Source organism: Rhinolophus hipposideros, assembly GCF_964194185.1.
Source record: "Rhinolophus hipposideros genome assembly, chromosome: 5".
Lineage (NCBI taxonomy): Eukaryota > Metazoa > Chordata > Mammalia > Chiroptera > Rhinolophidae > Rhinolophus > Rhinolophus hipposideros.
The window spans coordinates 90,735,872-90,752,850 of record NC_138051.1 but is presented as its reverse complement, the minus strand read 5'-3'; the positions used below and the strand labels follow the sequence as shown (position 1 = coordinate 90,752,850).

At 41.1% G+C, this 16,979-nt stretch overlaps 1 protein-coding gene across 4 annotated transcripts in view; it reads right to left on the bottom strand.

The window, feature by feature from the left end:
- TDP1 (tyrosyl-DNA phosphodiesterase 1) overlaps window positions 1–16,979 on the bottom strand; it is a 72,927-nt gene that overhangs the window by 37,684 nt on the left and 18,264 nt on the right. For all 4 annotated transcript variants that reach the window (XM_081049004.1, XM_081049005.1, XM_081049007.1 and 1 more), the window contains exons 7-13: window positions 16,336–16,428; window positions 12,648–12,815; window positions 12,108–12,186; window positions 9,203–9,388; window positions 8,527–8,575; window positions 6,603–6,669; window positions 5,060–5,167 (exon numbers count right to left, since the gene is read on the bottom strand). In XM_081049004.1, coding sequence (XP_080905130.1) covers window positions 5,060–5,167; window positions 6,603–6,669; window positions 8,527–8,575; window positions 9,203–9,388; window positions 12,108–12,186; window positions 12,648–12,815; window positions 16,336–16,428 — 750 coding nt within the window. The remainder of the gene's footprint in view (window positions 1–5,059; window positions 5,168–6,602; window positions 6,670–8,526; window positions 8,576–9,202; window positions 9,389–12,107; window positions 12,187–12,647; window positions 12,816–16,335; window positions 16,429–16,979) is intronic.

Below are 16,979 nucleotides of genomic sequence, written 5' to 3'. Positions count from 1 at the left end.
CATACACAACCAACAAGGAAGATGTAAAAGCACCAAGAAAAAGTATACAAAACACACAGGAAAAAACAATGACAGTGTTTCCCCGAAAATAAGACCTAGCCGGACAATCAGTTCTAATGTGTCTTTTGGAGCAAAAATTAATATAAGACCCAGTCTTATTTGACTATAAGACCGACTCTTACATAATATATGATAAGCCCGGGTGTCATATTAATTTTTTGCTCCAAAAGATGCATTAGAGCTGATTTTCTGGCTAGGTCTTATTTTCGGGGAAACGGAGGAGTTATATCTGCTGAACTAGAAAATGTTCTGAAGGGGAACATTTGAGATGGACCTGCATGAAAGAAGGACAAGCATAAAAAGAAAAACATAAACTTAAAACCTGAGAAGCAGTCAGAAAATGAATGGTAGTTAGACTAAGGAGGATATTATTCATTCACTCCTTCATTCATTCAAAATTATCTGAGCCACGATAGACTGTGCATTGTACTAGGCACTACATTTTGTTTTGAAAGAAAATGTGGACATTAAACAAATAATTATCAATAGTCAGGATGAGTCAGGAAAAGAAGTGTGCGCATTACAAACTCATTTTCTCCTAGAGTAGAACAAAAACTTCTAATGCAGAAAGTCCAATAAAACAAAAACTTCATTAAAAATGGTTTTAGTGCCAATTTTACAATGCTTGGTGATGAGGCCACTCTATACTCAAGTATGACCCAGGATCTGTGAAAAATGTTTTGTCAGAATCCCAATCACAATATATGAAAGAGGGGAAATGAAAAACTGTGATTTATGTGTATTTAAAAGGAAAAATAAAATGGAAGATGAAAACGATATTAATTTTTTTATAAGCATTTTTATGAGATGTCAGCCCCTGATCTTCAGTAGGCAGTTTCCACATTTGTGGAGTGTCAATCGGATAAAATAAAGTCCCCGTGACCAGGAAGCCAACGTCCTCTATTTACGATGGGTAGGAAAATGACAGGTAAGAAGACAGGACGTTCACACTATATAGGAAACATGTAAAATACATCTCCAAGGTGATGAGTGGTTTTTTTTCAGATTAGGAAATTAGATCTTTGGGGAGCCTCCTTATCTTTCTATAAGACTTATTATTTTTAGCAACTCCACATACCCAAGTGAATGGCTCTCCCATCAACCGTGCTGCAGTGTTATTCCCTTACTCCAATGTAGCTACCTCCTTTGGCTCCAAATAATTATAGAACTTCATTTCTCAAACAGCCTTTGGAGCCTGAGCTTCACTCTTTGGAGTACATTCAAGGGTAGTTTTGCTTAACTATGGAAGATAAAACTCAGATAAAACTCCATCCCCTATAAAACAGCAGGGAACTATTTCAAATCGAGGTTGGAGAACAAGATGGATGGATCAACCTGGGCAGTAAATACAATGAGGCCTGCGGAAGGCTGAATTCCCACGCCTGTGCTTGGTGTACACTCTGTCTAATCCTCTCCCCTTGAGTATAAGCAAAAATTGTCAATATAATGGGATTTCATTCCCATGGTTAGGCTACCAATCAACTAAGTTGATCAAAAGGTTTGGAATAATCGTGGGTGGGCCTGACCTTATCAGGCGAGACTGTAAAAGAGGGACTGGATGCTTCCTGAGGGAAACTCTCCTTTGGCTTCAAAGGAGCAAACAGCTAATTATCCATGGAGAGGACCACATGACGGCATGGAGGTGGCATTTGGGAGCTGAGATGGCCCCTTACTGACAGCCACCAAGAAAGCAACTGAATTCTGCAAACCAGTGAGCTTAGAGGGCAGCTTGAGCCTCGGAGGAGACTGCAGCCCTGACCAACACTTTGATCCTCTGCTTAAGCCACTCAGTTTGTGGTAACTTATCATGTAGCAACAGAAAACTAATATAAGGCCCCAAACAGAAGTGTATATTTTTAGTAAAAGCACCAAGTTTCAAAAGGTGACCGACTACCTTGAAAAGCAACATTTCTTTGGATGTGCAGATCTGGATTTAAAAAGAAAAAAAAGGAGTAATTTTCATATTGCTTATCATACATCTTATTACTGTTATAATTTTTTCTGGGAAATGTGTTTTAATTTTGTTGCATTTAATAAAGAGGGGTTATTCTTCCCAAACATGAACATTAACATGGATTGGTAATAATAAAAGTAGGAAAGTGTCACAAAAAAAAGGTTAAATTTATGTATTTATCTTTTGCTAAAATCCACTTCTTAAAACATAATACATCTGCCACTTGGTTGATGGACTGTTAGATTTGCTAGGCGTTATCACTACATTTGGACTAGAATCCATGGTTCTCCCTATGACCCGGCCTCATCACTCTAAAGTAGGAAAATGTATTAAACGAAAGAATAGCAGCACTCATCAATCAGTTGTTTAAAGTTCTGAATTTATTCTCAAAAGTGACAACATTCTCCACGAGGACAGACCATCTAGGGGACTGTGTGGTCGCTGGACCTCACCTGCCCCTCACCACCACTGCCCACAGCCACACCACTTTGTTGCTTCTCACACGCGACCCAGGATGCTGCCCGCAGCTATCCATGCACTAGGCTCCTCCCCTGAATGTCACTAAAATGTCAGTCAGGCCTTCCCTAACCACTCTATGTAAGGAACAGCCTCCCGGGCCCTCACTACCCTACAGCATGGGCCTGGAGGGTGTCCCCGGGTTCTTGCTTTACCTCTCCGTGCTTCAGGTCCCCCATTGTGAAGGGGACGAATGGCTACACTGCACCATTATTTTGAGGATTACACGAGAGTGTGTATTTGTGGATGAAATGTGCTTAGAACCGACAGCAAGCACTACATGTTAGCTCTGAGTATCTAAAAACACCCTAAGCCAACTTTGAAATTAAGCTTTTATCCTAACTCATTTCATTTACGGGCAAAGCTTCATCTTCCTGACTCACTGGGTAGCAAAGGTTGACCTAAGCTGACAAGAGGCTATTTGTAACACCACTAAGGATGTTAGTAGATGGCATATGTACCATATTATCTTTCCAAACTTCAAATATTGAACTGTATCTGGGACTAAAAATTTAAAATAAAGGACTGGCACCTAAATTATTATTGGACTTTGTTTTTCTATATAGCACCCATCACCACTTCACATGTATATAAAGAAATGTACTTGTGTTTTGTGTAACTCCCACATAACACAGTCAAGGATTATGTTTTATGGTTGTACTCCCAGGACCTGGAAGAGCGCCTGTTATATAGTAGGTGCTCAATAAATGTTAAAAGAACGGTTAAATTTTATGATGTCTAAAACAGAACGTGAAACATTTCTCTTCAGTAGAAGGAAGATTATTTCAAGGAGGATGGTGACTAGTTGCTCTTTAACTCATGAGGAAAGGCTTGGATCCAATTCATTCATGAAAAGCCCACTTGATATTTATTTCCTGTATGTTCCTTAACTCCCAGGCACCAACCTTGTGCCACACTCTCCCCTGCAAAAGCCACAAAGGCTCAGGGTGTCCATAATCAGTTCTAAAGATAATTCCAAAATATACTTGATGTATGTACAGCTCCAATACAATAGCTCCAACAAACAATCCCACGTGACAATGCCACCACAATAAATCAATCTGTAATCAAACTGACAATTGTCCCACTGAAACCAGCTCCATTCCTGGTTTCTCTATCGATGACACTGACCACCCCCTCTCTACCAGCCGTGCCCCCAGACTACGAATCACCCTTGAAGCATCTCCTGCCTTCAATGTTACAGCCGTCATCCTGACCTTTCTTAGCTTCCTCCTTAATGAATCAGCACTGAGCTCCCCTACATGCCAGGTACTGGGTGTGCTGAATAAGACGGACATAAACTTGACCCAGAGTCTGGAAGGGAAGCCAGTCAATGATCACACAAGCAGGCACACCGAAAGGGGAAGAACACTGAGCATGCAGCAAGCCCACGGTGTTATGGGAGGCCCCAGGCTAAGGAAGAAAGGAGAACTCAGTGACGTTTACGTTGAGAATTTCAACATGGTTAAGGCCTTGCTGGGTGAAAATCTACTAATGCAGAATAGTCAGAAAACTGTTACAATCATAATTAAATCATATGGGGCCAATGAGCTGTCTGATAAAACCATTTTCGTTCTACTGTGAATTCCACGAGAGCAAGAACCTCATCTTTGTTTCTCTCTCTAGCCCTGTGCCTGGACATGGGACAATGAGGAAAATCCATGTCTGAGAAAGAGCAGTGGTCATGGACAGCTAGGCCTGGGAAGAGGCCCACTGTGTGATGGGACAGCAGGTAGAGACATGACCACTTCAGAACTTCAGGTGGTAAGTATCTGACCTGGTGGTAATTTCAGGGATTAGAAAAGAAAGTTTGAGACGTTTCAAGGATGAAAAGGCGTTGACTGCTATGGCTAAAGCATCCCTGTGCCCACCTCAAGCATAGAACAGATGTCTTCCTGTTCTAATTCTTCTCGTGTCTGGCTTCGACTTCTCTGAAACTATGAGCATCTCAAAGGCACTATGTGAATCTTATTTGTTTTCTCCTGTGTGTCCAGCATCCAGAGGAGAAAGGAGTTCTGCAGAATGCTCAAAGGAAGAACTAGGACAAGAGGACAGCCAGGCTGCATGTCTGATGAGAGAGTGGGCAGGTGCCACTAGGGCAGAGAGGGATGTTGGGAAAGAATCTCCTTCTAGATAGGTGAGCTCGGTTTAGAATTCTGACTTTGAGATAAGGTGGCAAACACATCAGAAAAATGAAGGTGGTGTCTCTTATATTTGGGATCTACATCTTCTCTTATATGGAAGCGCCGACAGTGGGTCCCAAGTATTTTCTAAATTGTTATTTAAGTTATGTCTCTCGGGTATCCTTTAATCGTACTGGAATGCCATACGGGTAAAAGCAGGCAATGATTACATGCTCTACAAAGAGATTAGTGATGGGCCTCCTTTAAATAAGGCTCACACAAGACACACACAGAAAACGAAGGACAATTCACAAAATCACTTCTTGGATACCCACTCAATATTCAGAGCAGGCGTTACAAACACATTTTAAAAATCCCTCCCATTAGCAAAGTAAGGACTGTTTACCTTGTGACGAGGAACCAAGCAATCTGACTGAAGTCCGGAGAGGGTCTCATGTATGTCTTAATATGGGGCATGGCATTGCTCCGGCCAGATGTCTCAGCTGACCATTTGCTAGTGACAGGAAGACACAAGTCACTAATGAGAAAGTACAAATGGGTCATAATGCTAATATTAGAAAACTCTGTGAAAAGCAAAATCCTATAATCTAAAAACTATGGAGTAGAGAACTCTCTGTGATATAACCTGTGATAGTTTTGTAAACTGTTCAGTTAACAGAACGCACATTCATTCTAGAAGGTAGGTCTGGAGAAAAAAAATTTACTACCACCGTCAGACAAAGCATGGTAACCTTTTGGCACACAGACTTCCCATCTTCTTTGCCATGAGTACACATACATATGCATATATTATATTATTTCTGTTGTGCTTTTAACAGCACGTGTGCACATCTTGTCTCCTAGCTGGATTGTGAGTTCTCAAACGCTGGAATTGTCCTTCCATAGCACATTACAGAGTAGAGGCCCAGTAAAAGCGTGTTGAATGAAACAAAATACAAAATGGGAAAAATATAAACAGTATGAATGTCAAAATGGAATGTTGAAAAAAAGCTGAGGGAATATTTCAGAAATACTTTAGTCAAATGCTGATGATATTCACATATCCTGAGTTTGGACTATAAGTTTCCAACATTGTCAGACTCAGGTTCCATGGGAAATAAAATGACCTATGTCATGAGGCAATAATCCTTACTTATGAATATACGTAGGGTGATGGTCCCTCATGAGAACAGCCAGCAAGAACAGAATCAGGATTAGGTAGGTCCATCATTAGATTATTAAATTCACTTGAATGAAGACACTACTAGAAGGTCCTCAATTTAAGAAAAGTCCTTTGTAAGGAACAATCTCCAAAAAGCATCAAAGAAAGACTCAAGGTGACATACTGAATTAGACTGAAAGTTACTGAAATGGAATCTGCCTTCATTTCCAGCTGTCCAGCAAAACAAATGCCTGTTGAAGCAAGTATGAAACTGGGATCAGCCTAGAACATACCAGATGTGCAACCGCTGTAGCTGGAGGACAAAGGACATTCCTTTCACTTGTCCATTCAACTGTTTACTGAATTCTTACAAGCCACATACTATCCCATATGCCAGAGATATAGTGGCCAGGATTCTGCCCTCAGCAAGCCTGCCGTCCGTCACACAGCATGTGACTGTATAGACAGAATGATTCTATTTTATATATTGGAAATAGGAACCAGAATGTATTAATGTAAATTCTAAACTACCCAACATGCTATTTTTTGTTTTTTTGCATACCAATACACACACAGAAACGTCACAGAGATAAATTTTACTCTTTGGCATTAAAAACCTATTCCAAAAAAAGTTCAAAACTTTGTTTTCAATTATTTCTATTACTAACATATGTAGATAAAAAATATAGCTATATTATGTAAGGTTGTTTTAAAAACAAGCTAACTGACATAAATAACATTCTTATCCCTAATGAAGCAACAGCAGCATTCTAAACCAATTACTTACTGAAAATAGGAATGAAGCCAATTCTGTTTTTCTGCTGTCTGGATGCCATAGGGAAGAGAGCCCCCAGCTTTCAAAAGAAGAAAAATAAATAACAATTATGGAACATAATTTGCGGATCCTTCGTTAAGAAGAAAATCTTTGGTAAACAGTAAAAAGGTAAAAGGAAAAAGACCAAACAATTTCCACGATGTCATCTTATGGAACAGTTCTTTCACAGCAAATGTCTATACTCGCACTATGTAGGTATGTTTTCTCGATGGGATTTCCTTCCTTAGGGATGCATGTTAAATAGTAAATGTTTACTATCTGAAAAGAAAAAGGTATTTAATCACATAGGGGGTGGCAATTTAATACCTATATTTGAAGTGTTAGAAAAACCAGACAGAATCTTGGCCCATTCAGCCGAACTCATGAAGGTGAGACACCGTTGGCCTCGTTTTTCAAGGTAAGGTCTGGGGTGCTTGTTTTTGACAAGCCCAGGACATCTAGGGCAGAGTAGGAGGAAAACTCCTAGGAGAATTCGGCTCTCTCGCCTCCTTCATCTTTTACACTCTGCTACTTGCAGACAGACTTTATGCTAAACACGTTCTTACAAATGGAAGAGGATGGTCACTATTATGAAGGAAATTAAAATGTTCAGTAAGCGAGTCTTACAAAAGGAATTCTAAAAGCCATATTCTTGCAAATAAATAAACAGATGCAAGTGAAAACACAATTAGAAGCCAATTTTTGTTCATCTTTGAAAGGAGGAAAGTTCCTCTGCAGACCCATCAGTCACTTCCCAAAGACAGGTTGGAAGTTCTCCATAATAATCTGTATCCAAGGAGGGCTTTACACGTCTCCAACTTACCAAAGGCAGCATGCTGTATATCCTACTGCAAGGAACTAAAAACATATTCAGGGTCTCAGGACTAGTTATAAAATAGCTTTATGGAAAATACCATGTTCTGCTCCATTAAAAAGTATGCTTTGAATGGAGCTAACCTATTGGAAAGTGCAAAAGGGTGAAGACAACAAAACAATCTACCACATCTGAGTCTCAGTGAAATAATTTCAGCTTTGCCATTAAAAAGCAACAAATGGGCTAAAACACTCCAAACCTTACGGAGATTTATCTGGCAGGGTTGCATCTAGTATGATAGCAATAATTGGACTAAATTAGTCTAATTCAGAGCATTCTGCTTCTAACCGTAAGCAAATGCCACTCAGACTTCCTTTTCCCCGAGGCATACACTGGGTTTTTGGTTGTTACCTCCTGAATGCACAATCTGGGGGCTGTTGGATTCCAAATAAAAGTTTAGTGTCTGGTATAAGGGGAATAGAGAACAAGGTGAGGTCTACAAAATCACCCTAGGCATTTACAGATGAAGTTCTTGAGAGATTAGTCGTTATCAACTAGGCTATAATCAAAGGTTGAAACTTAAGTCCTGAACCTTAAACATATACTGTATCTGGGAGTCAAATCCACAAGAACCACACAGCACCACAGACCTAGGCAGGGAGGATGGAGACAGAGAGAGATCAGAGAAAGGCGTATTAGAATGCTATGGCAAGGTGCAGAGCAGTAGGGGAAGCTGGATTTATTTGAACATTTTGTCTGGGCACCCAATCCGCTGGCGACAGAGGTGAGCACAGGCTTATGGGCAGAAATCAGAATAACAATCGCTCAGAGGGTTGCTGTGAGGTTACATAACATACAAACTGCCCAACTGTGTGGTTCCATCTTTGGAACATGTCACGGCTCACTAGGACTGATTTTCATGATTCTTCTCCTTTGAAGAGAGAATCATCTGCACATTTCTAACCAATACTTTCCTCATCTCAAGGAGGAAAGCATTCTCATTACTTGTTTTAAAAAAGTTTACCAGGGCCTTTATGAAATATACACAAAAAATGCAATTCTGACAGTCACCTCAACCATTACCTGGATATCCTTCTAAGCTGGTTCGCACATTTTCCACCGATGGATAGATCTAAAAATAAATAAGGAAAAAAAAAAGAACAATAAAACTAGAAGGTACCATGTTGAAGAAACTGTTAAAAAGAATGCTGATTAGTTTTTAAGAAAATGAAAATCTCAATTCAAAATACTTAGAGACTTAGAAAATGTTTTACAATTTAAAATATTCCCGTCTCACTGGAAAAAAAAATTGAACTTCTAGTAATGAAACCACAGGAAGCATATATATTTGATGGCAAAAAACCCCTACACTTCGATTTGAGTATTTTTTCCTCTGAAATGCGAAATTAACATTGAATTGAATGCAAAATTAATTATTAATTCAAAGAGGTCTAAATAAGAAGGCTCGCAACTCTGCTGGCAATGCTTTACCAAGTATTGTTTCCTTGGTTTGCCAACCTGAGGAAGGAAGGGACAACTGCAGGCGAGTCCGCGGCTGGAATGGAGCTCGGCTGAACCAGCACCCTCCCAGCACCAGGTGATGTCAGGGCCACTTGATTACAAATGGCGATGCCATAACAGCTGTTTCCACCCAAACACCACTGAGTAAAACATCGATGACGAGGAGAACTGAGTGTCCAGTCCTCTGCTGGACGAGAGAATCGAAACAATAATTAACTCCAGAAGGCAGAACACTCACCAGGTGAAGAGGAACGACACTTTTCCCGGGGGTCCTGCTTTCCTTCCCCAGAGTCACCAAGGTCTCCTTAAACTCAGAACACAACCACTTCGATTCATCAGCCCCCATGGAGCCAATGCTTGAAAACTGACCTACTATCGGCCAAGCCTCCGCTTTGGGCATGGATGAGCCATGTTCTTTCAGAAGCTGTGGAATGACAGTGAATGCGACAGTCACTCACACATATGGACAATAATGCTGTCATGATTCAGAGCACGGTTTTCTGCCCCTGAATTCCCTAATTAACAAAAAATGCTGAAAGGATTAGTGATTGATTTCTCATACATGTATACATTTTTTTCTTCTTTGGGAAATAGTTTTTAAAATATTTAAAATAAAATATTTCATTTTAATGAAGTAAGTGGGTAGAAGTCCTCTTCTCCCAAAATTCTTGGATTTGTATTCAAAGCAAAACCAGATTAAAAAAAATTTTAAAAGATCCATTTAGTAGAAATGTCAGACAAGCCACCAACCTGCCTTATGATGTGAGATTATGTGCTTTGAAACCATAATTGTTCCATATACCTGCACAGCACATCAAAGGTCAGACTACTGTATAATTTGACTGCTATCACTTGAAAGAGGTTTAACACTTGGGCACTGTTGCCACTCAGCATCCTACCCATCTGTCTCCTCGTACCTGCCCCTAAAGAAAGGCGAGTCTATGAGATGGATCCTTTCAGGGACTTTGCTTCCCCTTTATGCTTACACCTTGTGTCTCCCTGTTTGGCCCCAGAAAGATGGCTGGCTAGTCAAAGATGGGTACGACTCCACACCCATCTTGGGGTGGGGGCAACCCAAGCTAGACACAACCATGTGGGGACCATCTGGGGAATTAGTGGGGTCGATAGAGGTGGGCACACCTCCTCTCCCCAAGGAGAGCCTCTGCCTCTGTGGCTGCATTGCTTCCCACAAACCTGCAGGGGAAGTGACTCAATGACATGCTCTCCATCTATTCATATGCATAAAGGTTTTGTCCCTTGGGGAAGTACTTATCCTGAGACTTAGGGTTCCACTGCCTGCAGGCAAGGGTGATTGGCTTAAATCAGTTTCCTATTGTAATGTACGGGATTCACAGATCTTGAGATTGACAAGCTTTACTTCTTTTACTTCCACTAATAAGAGCCATGTATTGAAACTTGAGTCACTTGGCCCTGCTTGCACTCTAATCTTGTCTATTGTCTTTCTTAACCTTGTGCTGCCCTTCTCACTTCCCACTGCTCTTGTCTTGCAGGACTCGACCCTGCACCAGGTTGCTCTTAAAATGAAAGAATATATTTACATAGATGCATTATACTTTAAGCACTGCAAAAGACAGATCTGAATTTCCTGCTTTGATCCTTATGCAATGCTGCAGAAACAATTCAGGAAACATTCGGAAATCTTATCCACTTAAACATGTACTGAGTGTCTATCCAGAGGCTGGAGACAGCAAGAAAAATGTGCAGCTCCCACCCCAGGGGAGTTCGAATCCTAAATGATGTCTTGTTTAGTTTCACGTGTATTATTATTTTTTTAATGTTTTATTATCTAATATATTATCTAATATTACGGTAGGCATTAATGTTTACAAACACTCTTACCAAAAAGCCCAAACAACTCTCAGCTTCCACTCTGGGTACAGCATGGTGTCGGAAACAGGGCTGAGCTGACCACTACAAGAGCCAGTGTCTATGTTGGTGCTTAGCCTGGGTCGGCTGCATGGCCCTGGACAAGTCTCTGTGCTTCCCTTTACATGTCAGGGAAACAGAAGTCTGATCATCCCAACTTTCCTGGAAGGTAGTTGTGATGCAACATGAACTACTGTGTGTGAAACCTGCTTTTAAAACTTGAGGATGCTATTCGTCTTCCGGTCAGAGTGTGACGCCACACAGCATGTGCTATTATGCAGCCTAACTAAACCTCCAGCCTGGAGACAAGTAACCACTGATGCTTACGGAACACACTATATGTGCCCTGCACTCACTGTTTCATTTCATCCTTACCCAATTCTGTGAGTGAAGTATTATTATTACGTCTATTTTATAGACGTAAGAGAGGCAGGATAAGGAGCAAGCCAAGGTCACATGACTTGTGAATAACAGGTTAGGATTTGAACCCAGTTATGGGCATCTACCTGTGCGCTTAGCTAGTGAGCTCTGCTCTCTCTCTCGGTCAAGGCATGAAGATGTTGGCTTCAAGATCTTGCCTGCTTTCAGCTGTGATCTCATTTTTAAAAAGATAAATTAAATTTTCATTAACCATGGGGAATTCTTAAATAAGCAATTTACAGAAAAAGATATAAGCTTTTCAAGAAAGGCAGTTTCGGGAATTTATTAAGGTCAGTAAACTGTCTCCTAAAAGGAAATGAAGACAACTTTAATCTTTAACTTGCTTACTGTTTTATTTTGTTAAAGACCTTTCTTTGTTATTTTCGTGCCAGCAGCAAATGTTGTTTTTGTAGATAACAATTCTCTTAAGGGCGCTGGTTGAGTAAATAATACATTATAGCTCAGTTGTAACCTTTATTCAACACTATTTTCTGTTCTTTGTTGAATTTGTACTTAAAAGTCCTTGATACGCTGATCAAAAGCTACAAAATGTCTGCATGAATGAGAAGTCCTAATTATCTTTATTACAAGAAATATAAAAACTAGAAGTCCATATACTTTTGTCATTTAGAAAGACTACAAGTATAGCAGAGGCATAACAAAACATCAAGAACTAAAAACTATTAGACAATCAATTTATCATGTGCCTGCTATTCGCTCAGAATTGTGCTGCAAGTACTGTGATGCTGCCATCTAAATATACAACTATCAACAAAAAAGGAGAGAGAATGCACATTGAATTTTTTAAAATATTAAAATAGTAAAAATTCTCTTACCTTCCTAAGCCTAAAATGTCCCCAATTATCTTTCTGACTTCCTTGAAAGCGTCCTGGGGTTGATCCAACGAGGTAAACGCTAAAAAGATATAAAATATAAGTGACAGAACATAGTGATGTCATTTGTTGACCCCCAAATCACAAAATACACATATAAACTAACGTAATCATGCAATAATCAAAGAGCCAACCCATTTTCTTAGGATGCTTCCTCACAGAATTAACTGATACTTAAACTCTTTTTCAAGCCCATCTACAAATGGTGGAACCTACAAGGCGAAAGGTACCAGGCAAAGAACTCACTAATTTTAAGAGTATTCCAGGAGAAGGCTTAGGGAAAGGGGATGATTTACTGGCCTCCACTCCAGTGGCTGATAACTGGAGATACAGATGGTGACGGAATCTTCTGCTTTTATCACCTCAGGAAGGACAGCCAAGTATCACTCAACCTCCTCCCAAGACCCCTGCATGTCAGACCTTGAGCAGCTCTCAGCGTAGTAACCTACTGTAAGCACCCCAGCTTGCTGAGACGACACATACTTCGTTTCAGAAAGGTCGTGCTCGTGGATGATATCTATCCACTCCTTGAGAGCAGGGGCATTATAAGCCATCAGGTAGCTGATGAGATCAGTTTTAAAATGTGTTGTTGATTCTCCAGTTCCGTGGGTTCCATGGGCAATTCGTGGGTACAAAGGGCTCAGCCATATTCTGGAATGGGAAAATGCAACTATTAACAGCCAGGAATGCAACTCTCCATAATACCTCTGTCTTGATTATGCACTCACGCTAAGGAAGAGGTGAGTTCTCACTACCCACCCTCACGTCACCCTTACGAAACATAAATCTGGTCACACGACTCAAAGAGCTTCCATCATATTCAGAATAATTTTTGAATATCGTGAGTTTAACACCCAGTAGATCTCGACTTGCCCACCTCTTCCAGTCCAATCCCTCCAGGCTCCCTCTCATTCATTCACACCTTCCTCCTCCTTCTTTCCTCACCCTCAGTATTGCTTTCTGAGATGTGATGACAAGTTAATAGCTCTCCTCTCAATTGTTACAGCAAACCCACACCACCTGTAGTAACCGCAAGCAAGACTTTGCCCTTGACTATGTCAATGTAGCTCTTTAGCCAAGTGGAAAAGAATACAAGTTATCTATACTAAGAAAAATGTGTGGGTGAAAATGTTTTTAATAAAAGCTCATTTTCATGGTATGTACGCTGTATCATTTTGAGATATTTTCATAATCCTAGATTTTTCTAGTGTCTGGAATGAGTAGATACCACATTTAATGAAATTAGATTAACACTAAAACCTCACACTTTCAAATATAGTAAACAAAATATTAAAGACATCTTTCATCTCATCAGTTCTTTCTCCCCAAAGGACAATGCCCTTTGCCAAAGCTTCTATATTATATATACAAATGGAAAACAATCATATCTAAACCCAATCCTTCTTTGAACTGCTCCATGGTAAATTATAAAAAAGTATACTTTCAAAACTCTTGCGCTCAGTTTCTCCAACTGCAAAATTGGGTTAACCGTCCTGTTTCACAGGGCTTCACACGAGGTAATGAAGTGACCAGTCAAAGGAAGCCCTCAGGGAGTATGAGCTGTTACTGCCTTCCCCCCTTTTGTGGCTACCTCCCCCACAGTCCTACCACTGCCAAGAGAGAAACTGCTGAATTCTGCTTTTCACCTGGTGGCCCTCAAAGGAGGCCAGCAAGACAATCACCACGGGCACGAAGCATCCAGAACCACAAAGATCCTGGCTGTGTGTCTGCTGACCTTTGTACATGTTTCTAGCAGGGTGGCATGTCTCACTTTCCCTTCTCACCTTGAGGAGGCCCCTTGCACACGGAGTAACAACACAGTGGGACAAAGACTGGAGCCCAGATCTAACTGGCTGTCATCTGGGGCAAGCCCAGTAACCTCTCTGATGTCTGCCTCTGTGCGTAAAATGACCGCTGAGCTGGATGGATGTGAAAGGGCTCTCCTCCCACTAGTAACTCGGGGCCCACTGGCTGACTGGGGCTCCTCCTAGATTAGAGGTTCACTCATAAGAGTGGCTCTGGATTAGGAACATGGCAATGACTTTCTAAACCAGGATACTGAGGTGTCAGGCATTTTTAACATTTCACAAAATAAGATGAGAAAATTATCACCATGGGCCAAATAATTTTAAAAGTGAGAAATTAACAGGTGGACCACGAAGCAGCTGAAAGGATGGCTGGAACACCTGTATAAGAGAAAAGGTCAGTAGCACCATGGTAGACCAGTTAGGAAGATTATACAAACGAACTGCTTTTAATTTTTTTTTTTTTTTTTAAATTATAACCAACAATGTGAAACTGCAAAGTCTCAGAAAGAGCAGACTCTAGCCAAACCGGGAGGTACCAATGCCCTACTCTGGGTGGCTGCAAAAAATTGCTGGAGGGAGATTTCATGTCCTTGGTACTTTTTGAGTTTTAAACCAGGTGAAGATACTATCTAGTCAATAATTATTTAAAAGAAACTTAAACAAAATTTTTAAAATAAAGGAAAAGTAATTAACACCCGAGCCCTTACCCTTAACCCCTTGTCCCACAGCAGCCATCCCCAGAGAAGCCCAAGGAAGCATGGCCACTATAAATGCAAGCTTCTGACCACAGAAGGAGCAAGAGGCCGGGGGAGGGATTCTCTGAGGCACGCAAGGCTGAGGACCAACTTGATAAATCCAGTTAGTTACATTAATTATGGTTGCCTTAAGAAAAGCTACAGTAATCGCATTTTCTTTTTGGATGGGGCTACATGTAAGTCACAAACCCAAAACCCAACTCCGTGGCTTAGTAGGTCTAGGGGTAGCAAAGGTGCAGTTAACCAGAGACTCAGGTCAGGAGTCCTGTGATTGAGGCCCTTGACCCTGAACCAGTCGGAATTACACTGCATTTTGAGATGCATGTATTAAGTGGGACACTCAAACAAGAACATGTTTGAAGGAAAACTATCAGGCAGTGGGGATGCGGCTCAAAGCCACCTGCTGGGGTGGGGGAGGGGAGCGCAGAGAGGAAATGAGAAGTCAGGCTCAGGGAACAGACCATCTTTCAAACTGGGGAGGGCTGTCTTACAGAAGACAGGTAACTCTTATTGTACACACACACACTCAGGTCGAAGCAGGCCCAGTGGGTGGAGGCCGGAAGGCTCATCTGTATTTTATTTAGTTCAACCTGAGGTGGGACTTGGGCTTAGTGAGAGCTATTACGCCCCGAATTAGTTCTAGTCCAGGCTCGGCAACGATACGAGGCAAGGTCGGCAAGGGAGGATGACAGTGGAGAAAACCTGGACCCTGAAAGGATGCTAGAAGAATGCCTGAGTTTCTTCTAACACAGGAGACTATTACCCGACTCTTCACCTTCTTTTTAAAAAAGGCAAAGATGTATAAAATGGCATAAATGAAAGAAAGGTAAATTAAAGCTAGTCATGAAGGGCTTACCGGGAGAACAATGGTTAAAGCTTGATTTGAGCAAATCCCTAACATCTCTAAAAATAAACCCAGACCCTCTTAAAAAAAGATCAAAAAGTAGATGTAGCCAATGCGCACCAAGGACAAACAGTAATAAAAACGAAGCATGAAAAACCTTCATGTTCAGTTCTGGAGAGGCCCAACCCTATGAACATACTAAAGACTTCACAAAGACACCAGTGTATGTTTGTTTTATGGGGGACTACACTGATTGGGGGTGAGGGGAAATTTGCAGCCAACAATTAAGCCCCAAGTTGTCCTTTCTACCCAACGGGAAGCGGCAAGCATGAGCACACATGCACACAGGGGCAAGTGGGGCAGAAAGGGTATCTGCGGGGCTCTCACTGGAGAAGTGTGTTCAGACCTTTTATGCTGCATCCTCTTTCCTGCCTCAACTACTTGGAGGTACTTGGCTATAATCGTGTGTATGAGCCCATTTGTGTAAAAACTAGGAAAAAAAACTACTGGGTGTAAATTTTTATCTATGTTTATATGTATAATAGAGACAGTTGTGGATGATTATGTTCTAAACTGGTAACACTGGTTACCTCAAGTGAGAGGAATTGGGGCGGGGGTGAGGGGGCATTTCCTGTTTACCTCTTTTCTATGCCATATGTGTGGGTTTTTTACAATTAAAAAAAAAAAAAGAAAAAGCGAATGTTCTGGCTTTTGACCTTTCTCAACACACAGCCACTGTCTGAAGTGAACAGAACCGCACACACCCTTGGGTTTTCTGGTACCAGTCGGCATGGATGAGGTTGGACGTGTGGATGACAACCCGGAGGCCTTCTTCGTACAGCAGTAGCATCATTTTCCTTGAAAAACAGAAAAGGCATCAAAAGGCATTAACGGTACTGTCAAACTCTGTAATACCTTTGTCGTATAAATGTAATAAAGGAATTGTTCACTCTTACACTCCCCAAACTCTTAACATTTATAAGCTCCCTTTCTTCCACACCTTATCATGATCAAGTCTACATAAGTGACGAGGTAGAAAACCACCTTCCAAAATGCTCCGAGTATCTGGTGGTCCATGTACTTCGGAACCATCCCCATCTACGTGGCCAGTCCTGGCACTTCAGAACCCACGCCCTGTCCCCGCCCCCAATGTGGCCCCTTATCTATTTAGCATCATCTGTCGCTACTGGGGACAATAGGAACCTTCTTGTCCAGTGTTCTTCAAAGTACCAACCTCTTGCTGTACCGCTACCAGCATTTTTCAAAAAGTGCAACAGAATAAATTAAAACCTCAAGACTACGTTGCATATATGAAGCTCAGTACTGGTTCATGAAGCTTCTTTTGGCATATCAGCATGGACATGTGTGGTAGACTGAAATGTCAAATGTATTTCTTCTTGTGGGTTTC